This window comes from Myripristis murdjan, chromosome 1 (genome assembly GCF_902150065.1).
Source record: "Myripristis murdjan chromosome 1, fMyrMur1.1, whole genome shotgun sequence".
NCBI classification, from domain to species: Eukaryota; Metazoa; Chordata; class Actinopteri; order Holocentriformes; family Holocentridae; genus Myripristis; species Myripristis murdjan.
In genome coordinates, this window is record NC_043980.1 from 14323517 (window position 1) to 14336868 (window position 13352).

General features: G+C 40.9%; 1 protein-coding gene across 1 annotated transcript; it reads left to right on the top strand.

Annotated features, from left to right (window-relative positions):
* The first annotated feature begins 238 nt into the window (after positions 1-238).
* Positions 239-12826, top strand: ift56 (intraflagellar transport 56). The gene is made up of 18 exons (XM_030061766.1): positions 239-586; positions 864-1010; positions 2017-2109; positions 2427-2541; positions 2776-2825; positions 3446-3591; positions 5220-5391; positions 7023-7097; positions 7335-7437; positions 8050-8105; positions 9033-9086; positions 9179-9242; positions 9328-9416; positions 9769-9852; positions 9946-10015; positions 11116-11222; positions 12076-12209; positions 12445-12826. The coding sequence occupies exons 1-18, from the start codon at positions 584-586 to the stop codon at positions 12557-12559; spliced, it is 1677 nt and encodes a 558-aa protein (XP_029917626.1). The 5' UTR covers positions 239-583; the 3' UTR covers positions 12560-12826.
* The last annotated feature ends 526 nt before the right edge of the window (positions 12827-13352 follow it).

Sequence of the window (13352 nt, forward strand, 5' to 3'; positions counted from 1 at the left end):
CGTCGTTTGGCTGCATCACCGTCTGCATGCTATGTACTCGATGCGTTGTTTTTTTTTTTCCTCTACCCGCATTCACCATTTCACATCTGCCTCTGATTGGCTAATCTTATCGCTAAGCCCACCCCAACCAGAATCTTAACCAACCTCACCAACGGAGGCAACTTCTACTAGCCAATCAGAGGCAGAGTGGGGCGGGTCTTCGCGGAATACGGGTGGGGAAAAAATACGGCTTTACAAGATGACTATTTTGAAAATGACCGTCGGGAAGTTGTTATCCATACTGCCGAGAACAAACAGCTATCGACATAGTAAAGTCCAATAACGTTATCATTTACCACTCATCGTATTATTGTTATCTTATAGTGATAGTTCCCATGAAACGTTCATATATATGGTTACGTTATCTGCCAGATTTCAATGAGCGGACTCTTGCCGATCGTTAAGACCCAGCGTTAGCTAGCTAGTTAGCAGCATTTTTTTTAAACGTGCTTCAGTGGGTGCTAGGTGTACCCAACGTTACCTTGGTTAGAGGAAAACAAACCAGCCAGTCTTCTCTACATTTGAGAAAGACTTCATCTTCGACATGGTAAGTGAGGAAGGCTGGACCGTGTGATGTTACACACCCTCATCGCATCACTGAGTTTGGTTGCAGCCTGCAAACTAAGTCTTCATTCTGCAACATCTCTTAGTCATTCACCATTTTATTATCAAGGAGCTAAGTGGCGTACGAGTTTCTTACAAGGCAATCGCTGGCTATCAGTGGTTTTATACAGCTCTTCAGCTGTGTTTTTGTCGCCCCCCCTCCTCCGCAAAGTCTTGTCCTTGTCCTCCTAAAATCTAATTTCAATGTTGTGACTTGGCAGATCCTGTCTCGTATAAAGCCGGCTGTTGGAGGAGAGGCACAATCGACTGTCAGTGACAAGAAGAAGAAGAGCAAGACAAAGAAGATCCCCCGCCTGGAGGAATACCTGCAACAGAGAGACTACCTTGGAGCCTTGACACTGTTGGAGGTACACACACACACACACACACACACACACACACACACACACACACACATGCACTCCTTCTGTTTTCTCTTGCTAAATGTATTGCATTATAGTACATTCTAGGACTAGTAGCAGATTCAGATCCAGCTGATTGCTTTAAGAAAAACCCACAAATTCAGATTATTTCATGGATTGATGAGAATAATTAATGATCATAATATGGTGTTTCTGTGAGGGTCACTTACAGACCAGTAAAATCTGCGATTTTGCCATCCACTTCTGCAGGTGGATGCATGCCGTCACACCTGATCTCTTGAGCTACAAGGCCCCCAGACTGTGCTCCTTTCACTCATAATTATCTTGTACTTTTTTGGCGTTATTGAACATGTCTTATGGAGTTCATTGTAGAACACTGAGTCACATTAATTTCCACAGCAGGAGTCAAACCTGGCTTACCTGGGTGAATCGTAATCACATCATGAGAAATCAGATGCATTTTTGCTACAATATTTTCCTCAGTCATTGCAATTACAGTTGCAGTTACAATGCAGCTGATGATACATCATGATATAAATACACAAAAATGAGTCATTCAAAAAGCAACAGTTCATCCCGACATGAGCTCATTGCTATGTCAGTCAGAGTGACATTGAAGTTTGTGGAAGCACCAAACACACAGTGAGTCAGTGCAGCACAGTAGCAAGCAGAGAGCTGTAGAGTGTGCACATAATCAGAACATTATTGCTTGAGAAAATCTAGGACATGAAGAGCTAAGTATTGGACATTTGGACCCACAGTGCAGTTATTTGGCCACATAACACTTGAATCATGCTGCATGAGGTTAGGGTTAATTTTAATTTTGGTGTGAACTGTTCATTTAAACTGCAGTACCTAATGTAAATGATACTGGAATGGAGAACCTTGGTCTTGGAGCCAAAACCACCCCTTTAACTCTATGAAAACGCTACAGAAAGCATTGTTTTGGTGAAGCATTGCTGCTGCTGATGTGTTACTGTGTCCCCACCAGTTCCAGAGAGACACTGGAGAGAGAGAGGAGCATGCAGACCTCTGGATTGGCTACTGTGCCTTTCACTTGGGGGATTACAAGAGAGCCATGGAGGTAGTTATTCTTATTTGTATGTGTGTGTTTGTGTGTCTGCATGTATGAGTGTGAATAGGGTGTAGCAGAAACAGCTCACGTGCACAACAGTTTTGCTGTGTATATAACACACACTACCCTCCATGTAATGTTTATACATCCAGTTCGACATCCCTGTGTTTGTTGCATGTGCAGGGATGTGACTCTTCTGTTTACAGGTGTGTGAGCAGCACACAATTCAATTTAGGCGATAGTTGCAGTTATCTTTCCCACATTGTTTCCTTCCTTTTGTGTGGTCCTGATCACACCCATAATGTTTCCGTATCATGTTATGACAGGAGTACAAGTCCCTGACCATGCAGGCGGACTGTCCTGCAGAGGTCTGGGTCTATCTGGCCTGCACCTTGTTTTTCCTGGGACTCTACAAAGAGGCGGAGGAGGCTGCATCTAAGGGTATGCATCATGCCTGTGAGAAATCAAACTGTTGTTACTTGTGGGTGCTTTCCTTAATTTTAACAAGGGTGATGTAGCCATGTAACTTGCCATGACTTTTCATTTCTTCTGTTAGCTGGAGATTTCGTTTGTCGTAAAATCATGCCTTTGTTAATAAGTAAATCAACTTACAGTAACACTCTGTCAATCATGTGACTGTTTTGCTGTCCATTTGTGATATCTTGTTCCCTGCAGCTCCAGTGTCCCCCCTCCAGAATCGTCTCCTCTTCCACTTGGCCCACAAGGTTTGAAAATGTTCATTTATTTTATTCATATACACAGTTTATGATTTACCATTACTTTTCCTCTCTACAGTTATGCCATCACTTGTGCAGTTTATTGCTGAGCTACACCACAGTGGATCTTTTTTATAGTTTAAGTTTTTGTAAATGAGGGAAACATTTCTATGCGTCTCTATTCATCTCCTACAGCCCTAATGTATTCCTATGCAGTATACTCCATCTCTTTCTTTTCCCTTACAATTCAGCACTGAGAAAAGGCCATTGGTTCTCCATTTAGCAGAGTATTTTGCTTATATCCATTGTTTTTGTATGACGCAGTTTTGCCTCAAGCGCAGAAGTGGCAGAAAGCAGTTCCTCCCTGTGATCTCTGTGTTCTAGACATGATCATAAATCTGATGACTGTGCAAGACAAATTTCCACACTTGTGCAATGTATGATTGATTCATTAGAACTGGGACTTTTCAAATATTCCAGTATTTATTCATGTTTTGCCTGCTTAATGCCTGCTCATTTCTTATTGAGATTTGGGCTTTACTGCTTTGTACAGTTCATTTCACCTTTTTTTTTATTGCACGGTCGTGATCATATTGTAATTGTCTGTTGTTTTCCTCTCTGTGTGTAAGTTCAACGATGAGAAGAAGCTAATGGGTTTCCACCAGAACCTGGAGGACGTAACAGAGGACCAGCTGAGCCTGGCGTCTATTCACTACATGCGCTCCCACTACCAGGAGGCCATCGACATCTACAAGCGCATCCTGCTGCAGAACAGGTTGGCCTTTTCTCCCTGCCTGTCGCACTCTTAAGTTAGGATTACACTCTTGCTCTTGTGCATGTGTGCAGGCTTTGCGCCCCGTTGATGTACACGTGTCATGAATCGCAGTGTAACATTGCATGCTTTTGAAAGCACCACTGAACCGTGTACAAGTTTAGTGTTTACTGGAAGAACAGTATGGAAGAATAGCTTGATTATCTGGGCCATTCCTGTTAAAAATTGATCCGCACTCGTGTGGTCTCACTGGTCCCAGAGGCGTAGTTGTTTTTATGAGGTGTGTGGCACATCTGTGACACTGCAACCCTCTTCAGCCCTGAACATTGCTCAAGTGTAAATGAGCCCTCCCACTTCACCGTTCTTTTTGTCTGACTGCCACAGAAAAATGCAAAACCATGAAACCCTGAATATTTTCATTGAAGAATTTGCATATTTTTTGCTGGAGGATACTTCTGGGTTCATCTCAGAGTGTCAGAAAATGTATCAGTATCCAAAACATCAACAGGTAAAGTCAGATTTTGCTGTCAGTATGTCAGAGACAAAGCTGAAGGTTTTCTTTCTAGGCTCACCATTTTCCACTGACATTCATTAGCCTCAGTCGACCATAATGCAATGCAGCCACATGACATGTTGAGTTATAGTAAGGGCGTGCCTCTTACTTTTCCACCACTTGCAGAACTTGCTTTTTTACTCTTACTATAACAGTTGCCTTCAAATATCTTTTTTTGGGATTTGTTTGAAGGCATTCTGAGCAATGGGAGTTGAAGTAGTAAAAGACTATTGGCTGAATAAAAGTGGATGCAACAAAAAGGCAAATTATAGCACTTTATCTCAAAAAGTCCTGGAAGGCACTGTACATGTCAGATAGATGGTGAACATTTCCTCTTCAAGGAAGTTCTGTCTTAAAAGTTTCTCTTTTAGTTGCGCTGGCTTGTTGTTGTGCATCTTTACTTTCCGGCTCATTTAACCTTCTCCTTGAGTTTCCCTTACCTCTGGTCTTCTGAATCTCCCACCGGTGTAACACAAAGTTAATGTACACAATAACAGCATTTTTTCTCGGTCACCTTTGAGCTCTGCCTTGGTTTGTACACAAACACCAAAGCACTACATGTTCTTTACTCGTCATTTTGTGCTGAACTTACTACCAGACCTCTTTTTCCTGCTGCTGGTACAACACTTAATTGGGGTGAACTTAAGTGTGAAGCGGAGATCAGACAAGTAACTGACTCCCACTAGATACAAACCTAGTACTTATTAGTGATGCCATTTATAGTCCATATCAACTAATCCCTGCCTACTTTTGCCAGGTCATCATTGTAAACTGGAATGAATTCTTGATAGATATTCCTGGCTCAAGTAATAGTCTGTGAATTTTTAATTAAAAAAAAAAGGTTATTTTGGTACTTTTGTTGTTCAAACCATTGTTGGTGCACAATAAGCAATGCATTCCTTGCAGAAATTAAATGCATGAATGTGAAAACAAACAAAAATTGATTCTTTCCTCATCCAGAATGACATGAATAGACTGGAGTTATATTTCACGTCTCTGTGTTTTGATGGTATTTAAAAATCAGGTTTGTTTGTGTATCCAGAGACAAGTCTGAGCAGCACACTTCTTCTCTTCTCAGAGACTTCCTGGCCCTGAAGGTGTACGTGGCTCTGTGTTACTACAAGCTGGACTACTACGATGTGTCCCAGGAGGTGTTGGCCGTCTACCTGCAGAGCATCCCCGACTCCACCATCGCCCTCAACCTCAAGGCCTGCAACCACTTCAGGCTCTACAACGGCAAGGCAGCTGAGGTACGCACTGTCTGGTTGACTGCTGTGTCTCCCAGCTCCTATTCTGTATGCTCTTTCTTCTGGCAGAGAGGCTCTTATTCATGCTGAAGTCTCTTGCAACAGACCTGTGTAAGAACCGGTCACTCAAAATGTTTCAACAGCCAAAAAACAAAAACAAGTGTGGACTCATTTGTCAAATTTCATTCTCATTCCACATTTTTTAGGGGTGCACAGTATACATGTTTTGGCCGATATCCAATTTGCTGATATTTTCCAACTCTTTTGCCCGATTATAGATGCTGATATCGATAAATGCACCTGTTTTTTTCCACCTAATTGCAGATAACATCAAGTCTCTCCTGTAATGAAATAAACATATTATTATACCAACTCTTATTGTGATGGCCCACTGGTAGATGCAGACATAAAATACAATACTTTTCAAAATGAACACTTTCATCCTGGGTTATTAAATAAATGCCATATTTATTTTTATACATCATTTTCTTTCAAACAAAACTGTAAGATTCATCCCACTTAAACAGGCTTGGATGATGCTCTCCCTGAGACGATCATGACAGCCACAACCAGCGCAAATTTGACCTATTTCACATAAAACATGAAACATTCCACCGATATTTCATTTTAAAGCCGATATCAGCAGATGCCAATGATGTACCAATATTGTCGTATATATGTATATATATATATATATATATATATATATATATATATATATATATATATATATATATATATTTCCCAAATTTTTTGTCAGTCGGATTTAATGGGTCTTCTGTTTAACTTATGGCAGTTTTGCATAGTGCACCTTTTCAAGTCATAGTGAAATGAAACAATGGTGTTTTCCCTTTGTTGAGATTTGAAAATACATTTGTATTTTGTCATATTTTCATGTCAACACCTCATTCCATTTTCAGTAGTTGCTTCATCTTGTAAAAAAAAAAAAAAAAAAAAAAAAAGCACCCAGCACACTCCCTCTTCAATCTCCTCCCATCAGGCAGGAGATATAGAAGCATTAGGTGCTCAACATCCCGCTTCAGAGATAGCACATACCCTTTGGCTATTAGACAACTGAACTTGCACTGACTTTATTGGTTATGTATATACAGGTTACATTGTAAGTAGCACTTTAACATAACTGCATGCACTTTCAGTGCCGCTGGGTATTGCATATTGCTTATTGTTTACTGTCTGTTTGTGTTTATGCTCATCTTTTTGTACGTGATGTGCTGCTGTTCTGTCCTTGTTTATGATATTTATGTCAGAGAGTCTACCAGGACAAATTCCTATCAACTTGTTGACATGGCAATAAATCTATTGAATCTTATATCAGTGGTTATGCTCACCTATTCAAACCAATGCCATCAGGTTTTACTTGCTTTAAATTCAATGGAAATGACAACAATTCTACACATAATGAAAATTAGACCCATTAATGGAAGGGGGCTAAACTCACTGAGGATAATTTTGAAGGGAGTCTCTATGTACAATAAAACAACTCTCCTGTTTACTATATTTTTATATTTTTTGAGCATTGCATGCACTGCTGATTGTGAGTATCTGCTCGGCTGTGTGGTATCTCTGGGAGGGGTGAAACTGGCAGCAGGTCTGACTTGTGTGCGCTCTCCCAGGCGGAGCTGAAGAACCTCATCGACATCTCCTCCTGCTCCTTTGAGTTTGCTAAGGAGCTTATCCGACACAACCTGGTAAGCTCTTCACCAGCTTTAACACTGCCACCTGTGTGTGTGTGTGTGTGTGTGTGTGTGTGTGTGTGTTTTCACATGTGCATATGTGTATGTGTGCTTATGCTGTTGGTTCACATGCTACTCCAACTCTGTCTTCCAAGCCTTTCTCTGAATCTCCTCTCTGTCGCGTGTGTGTGTGTGTGTGTGTGTGTGTGTGTGTGTGTGTGTGTGTGTGTGTGTGTGTCCACTGTACTGCAGGTGGTGTTTCGTGGTGGGGAGGGGGCGCTGCAGGTACTGCCTCCTCTGATCGATGTGATCCCAGAGGCCAGACTCAACCTGGTCATCTACTATCTCAGACAAGGTGTGGGCACACATGGCAGCTTCCCTGACAGAAAATAAGATTTGTGCCTCAATACATCAAGTTTTCACCCTGAAATGAGGCATCCACTATTTGATAAATGACTTCAACAAATGATTGTTTGCATTAATGTGAATCTCATTAGGGAATAATACTTTCGTTCTTGGATATCGTGACACCTTTGCTTAAAAATGCTGTCACAATATTCTCATTGATAAATCTAAGGTAAATGTATCCTTGTTAAATTAATGCAACGGTTACAGTGTAATACACAAGATGAGACCAACCAACTAGGCAAAAACGGTTTGCAATTATTTAAAGTTGTTGAGAGGCACTCAATGGCACTTAATAGCTTGAGAAACCCTTTAACACCATCAAAGGTGGATATATTACTGACAAGACTAGCTGAGTTATTTATTTTTTTCAAAATATCTATGGAGGTGGTTTAAAAAAAAGCATGAAACTTGGGATTATTTCTGTTTACCTTTGTCCAGTCCTTATTCAGTCGCATTTTGTATTTAGTAGCCCTCGCTTCATGTTTGCTGTGTTGTTTCAAGTGTTAGGTTTTACAGTGAACTAATATTGGTATTCACATCCTCCTTTGTACATTTCCAGATGATGTCCAAGAGGCTTACAACCTCATCAAAGACCTGGTGCCCACCACACCTCAGGTGATGATTCCAATCCCGGGCTTAAAATGAATGTTTCCATCCGGTGCAGCTTATACACCCATCAGAAGATCAGAGTGCAGAAAAAAAAAATCAAACCCTGCCTTTTAGCTGCCTTGTGGATCTGTCATCACATGAGCAGCCACTATCATTTCCAAAGTGGAGGACACAGAAGGAAACACTGTCTGGGACTATGTCAGTTTTGGCCATGTGGCACAAGTTTGATCCTTAGACCAAGTTAGACAATCAATAGTGAATTACTAATGGAGGCTGTGGATCAAAACTCAGTGCCTCCACATCGACTTTCGGTGAACCCCTCCTCCTAAAAATCAATATTTCTCTCCTTTTGTGTATCATCATTAGGGATTTCACATTACCAAAATGTTGGTAGTTGATAATACCAGTCAAATTCCACGATTCTCGACACCTGATTTAATAGCAACGGGGCGAAATCCCATTCAGTCCACATTCCTTACAAAACAAACAAAAAACTTTAAATATATAGGCCACGTTAGAATATTAAGACTGAATTGCAAGTGCAACGTTGGCCTGTAGTCTTCAAATAGAAAACAAAATACTAATAAACCAATAAAACTATGGTATGATTATGCTCTCATTTTGATTTACTGTCCTGTAAGCATGACTGCCACTTTAACTGTTTCAGTATTTACACATTTACAGTACAACAGGAGCACAGATTTACAGAGTGAGGTGTTGAGTTGTCATGATGCTATGATGCAAAAAACACTTGCATTGGAATTGTTTTCAAAATGATGGTATTAACTTGACACCTAACTATTGATTCTCGACATTCCTAATCAGCCTGATCAGACATGCCGCTTTACATTTTGTCATTCTTTCACCACAAGCGCACTGTACAGAGAATAAACCACAGTTTTCATATCTTATTTTCATATCTTATTTCCTCAGGAATATATTTTGAAAGGAGTCGTGAATGCCGCGTTGGGACAAGAAATTTGCTCAGTGAGTATTTCTGGTAAACGAGCAGTTACATGTAAGCATAAATGGTAATGGCAGTGAGTGCGTGGCTAATGCACTGTGCTCATATCTTTCAGAGGGATCACCTGAAAATTGCTCAACAGTTCTTCCAGCTGGTCGGAGGCTCGGCTAGTGAATGCGGTAGATTGAATAGAAATTTGATCAAATTCATCCTTCAAGGTTAGCTGCGTGTGTCTGTGTGTTTAACACTTGTTTGTCCTTGCAGACACAATCCCCGGCAGACAGTGCATGGCCTCCTGCTTCTTCCTCTTGAGACAGTTTGAAGATGTGCTGATATATCTCAACTCAGTCAAGGTTGGCTTTGTTGAGTACAAGACACACATTATACCGCCATTTTCCAGTGAATAACCGATGTGATATTACTTTATTATGATATGAGAACATACGATGGGATTGAATAAAAAGACGCCCACGCACTGGGTGAGAAGCAACACTTGAGATCGCAAGTGGTGCTTGACAGATGCTGTACATTTATGCAGGGATGTGTGTGTGTGTGTGTGTGTGTTTCTTTCCCTGTGAATCGCTCTGGGTTTTTACTAACAAAAAGCTCACACTGTGTGCACTTTATTCTGGATATGTGGGCACTTAACATTATTGTGTAGGCTAGAGGACAGGATTTTCATAATTGTGCTTTTCTGTTTTGCAGAGTTATTTCTATAACGACGATACATTCAATTTCAACTATGCCCAGGCTAAAGCGGCTCTTGGCAACTACAAAGAGGCAGAGGAGGTACTTTACACATGCAAACAATTGCTGAACCGCTTTTTGCTCTATTATTTATTACACATCTTATTCTGGGCTGATTTGTAATGTCTGTTTTAGGTTTTCCTGCTGATCCAGAGTGAAAAGATCAAGAGTGACTATGTTTACCTGAGCTGGCTGGCACGCTGCTGTATGTACAGAAACACAATATAACAGTAATGTTACTAATAGTAGTCTGCATGAAAAAAATGTTAGCAGTAATAACAGTCAGAAACAAGCAAGCAAACAAATAAAAATGATCCAATAAGATAAGCCAATAAACTGACAATTAAGTACGGTCAAAAACTTTATGTTACCACTCTCCCTGGGGCCTATCAGAGCTCTGGTTACCTGCCCTAATGGGTGGTAAAAAGGAAACATGGGGGAAAAAAGGGGGAGGAGACCCAGTTAAGACTCCATTTTTAATTTCCATAATGAAATAAAATAAACCCATTTGATAAACCCAAAATACAAAGACTGAATATCTAATGGGCAGCTAAAGATATAATTTTGACTACAAACAAAGCCTGACTATGAAATTGTGTCTTGAAAACCTCATTCCAGTGCATGGGGGCCCTGGCGACACAATATTTTTTTGGTTTAGGGGTTAAACGATCGTAGATATAGCCAGCATCGGACCGAGCTGTAAAAGTAATCAGTAAAAGTTTAAAATCAGCTCCAAAACTGACAGGCAACCAGTGTGAAGTCAACACAGGAGTAATATCTGTAATCCTGCCTGTCAGTTTTGGTTGACAGTCATGCTGCAGCATTTGGCTCTCGCTGCAGACAGCTGAGGAGTTTTTTTTTTAGACAGGTGAAAAGGGATGCAGTAGTGTACACACCAGATGACATAAAAGCATGGACAACTTTCTCAAGGTCAATAAAACAAAAAAGACCTTGGGTGGGAGAAAGACAGATTGGACCTGCCTTTTTTTTTTTTTTTTTTTTTTTTTTTTTTTTAACTTTTCATTGAAGCTAAGATCTGAATCAAACATCGCTCCCATTTTTTACAGCTCCAGGCTTGTAAAGGACTCTCGGATATCCTTGCACACCTCGACAACACCTAGTGTTACGCTCAACAGCTCTCAGAAATGGAAATATCCATTCAAATGTTTTGTCTTCTCATCTTGGCTTAATATATATCCATTAAACGAGCCTGCAGGCCTGTAACATTTTCCAAATTTGAATCTTAATGGTTGCTGAAACTCAGACTGTGAATGGATTAATGACGGTTTCTCTTGTTCTTGTCAGATATAATGAACCAGAAGGGCCGGCTTGCCTGGGAGCTCTATCTGAAGATGGGCACCTCCGCTGATTCTTTCAGCTTGCTGCAGCTCATTGCCAACGACTGCTACAAGGTGATGTCATCCTCTGTCTGCTGAGTCACATATCACCTGTTCTGACCATTCAAATGGAAATGCATCTATACAAGCATTCCTGCCCTGAAACCCTTTTGTGGACTTTCCTGCCTCTGTTAAAAGTGAATGTCTTTATTTGTCTGTTTCCTGGTTAGAATACCCTAATTTATTGCTGGGGCCAGAGATTCTTCAGTCCCTAAGAATAAAATTGTTATGTATGTATTATTATATAGAACCTAATTTTTTTTTAAATCCAGAGGGTAAGCAAAGACTACAGCTGGATGAAGTCCAAACTGCATGGAGGAGGAAAAAGTGTGTATTTACATTTGGGTAAAACTCAAGGCAAACTTGATCTCAATCCAAAGTACATCACAGTACCCAGTCCCCAATCCCAGCTGTGAGCAAAAATTGAGAAACTGCACATCATCCCAAATCTTCTCTTGACCAGCCTGGACTCGGCTGAATCGCCTCAAAGCAAAATCATTTCTCTACAGCTTTGATGATGTGCCACAGGCGTAAACCAGTCGAAACCAGACCAGTTTTGACTGTAGTATTTCCTTTGGACAGTCTATTCTTAGCCATCATATTATCCTTCTGCATTAACGCATTTCCACTGTGCTGTTGTTATGTTGTTAGAGGTGTTATCGCTCGGCACACCCTCACAGCTTATCCCATCTTTTTTAATGCAGCCGCAGGTGTGGGCAGGTTTCACACACATGCATCTCCATTATGGAGAGAAAAAAAATCTTTCAGGGGAGATAGAGAACTCGTTTGCCTGGGAGCTGATGCAACCTGTGCCTGAGAAACCAGCATATTGCATCCTAGTGCTCAAGATTACATCCTGCTGTTTCAGATGGGCCAGTTCTACTATGCAGCCAAGGCGTTTGATGCACTGGAGAAACTGGATCCAGGCTCAAACTACTGGGAAGGCAAGCGAGGGGCCTGTGTCGGTGTTTTCCAGCTCATACTGGCGGGCAGGGAGTCCAAGTATGTTTGTCTCCTGTGTTTCCTGTGTAACACTTGCTTGCATTGGGACACTTTTTAAGTTTTCCTTCACTGCTGCAAAAACGCAAACTGTCTAAGAAACCTCTTTCCCTTGAGAAAATGATTGATGTCTGGACCCAGATCCATTAGAGTGGGTGTTATGTCTAACTATTGTAAACATGAGAGATGGCATTGATCTAATCTTTTTGTCTCCTTCCATATCCTGTTTTCTTACTAGGGAAACACTTCGGGAGGTGGTGCCTCTGCTGCGAAATTCAGGAAACCCCCAGGTCGAATACATCATCAGAGCCCTGAGGAAGTGGGCCAAGGCCAACAGAGTTCCTCTCTCATAATCACCGCTGCTTTTGACCCGTAGCTTACCGCACATCAAGATTATATACACTACGCATTCATCAGCAATTGGTTATTTCACCTGTATGAACTGTTTTCTGTACAGTATCTTCTGCGTGAATCTATGATGTCTATGCCAGTTGAAGGAACTATTTATTACCTATGCTCTGCGGTGATGTTTTCTATCGACAAGTTATCAATTTTGTATCATCTTGAAATTATTTGTACTGAAAACATGATGGGATATGCATTAAATATTTTGTTTTTTATTACTGTTGTCAGTGAGTTTGTATGTGTCTTCAGTGCAAGTCAAAAATATAATGTACTGCAGTGTCATGGTTTTTGCAGCTGTCCTACAAATATAACTTAAAACACTAAAACTATATCAACAGGTGGCCTTGGTGCTAATATACTCATAAATCAGTCGGGTCGGGGTGAGAAAAGAGGGAGCTAATCATTGGGGTTGTTTGCTTCCGTTTGGGATGTTTGCATTTGTATGTGTGGGCTATTGTAGAAAAATGCACAATTCAGCATTTTCCTGAATAGATAGGGGTAAGAATAGCATCAAATGAAAGCAGCGCTGGGTGGTGGGTTTTTTTTCTGAAACCGAGAGGAAACTGCACATTTGTGTGTGGATGAATACACAGCGCAGACTTTGCATTCATTGCTTGTCCTTCACTCAGACACTTCTTTAGAGAGGTCATAATAGTAGTACCATCTTATGATAGTCTTGTTATTATCGCCTGTTGTGATAGAGGCGGGTTTAGAAATGGGGCAGCCGGTGATTGGACGCCC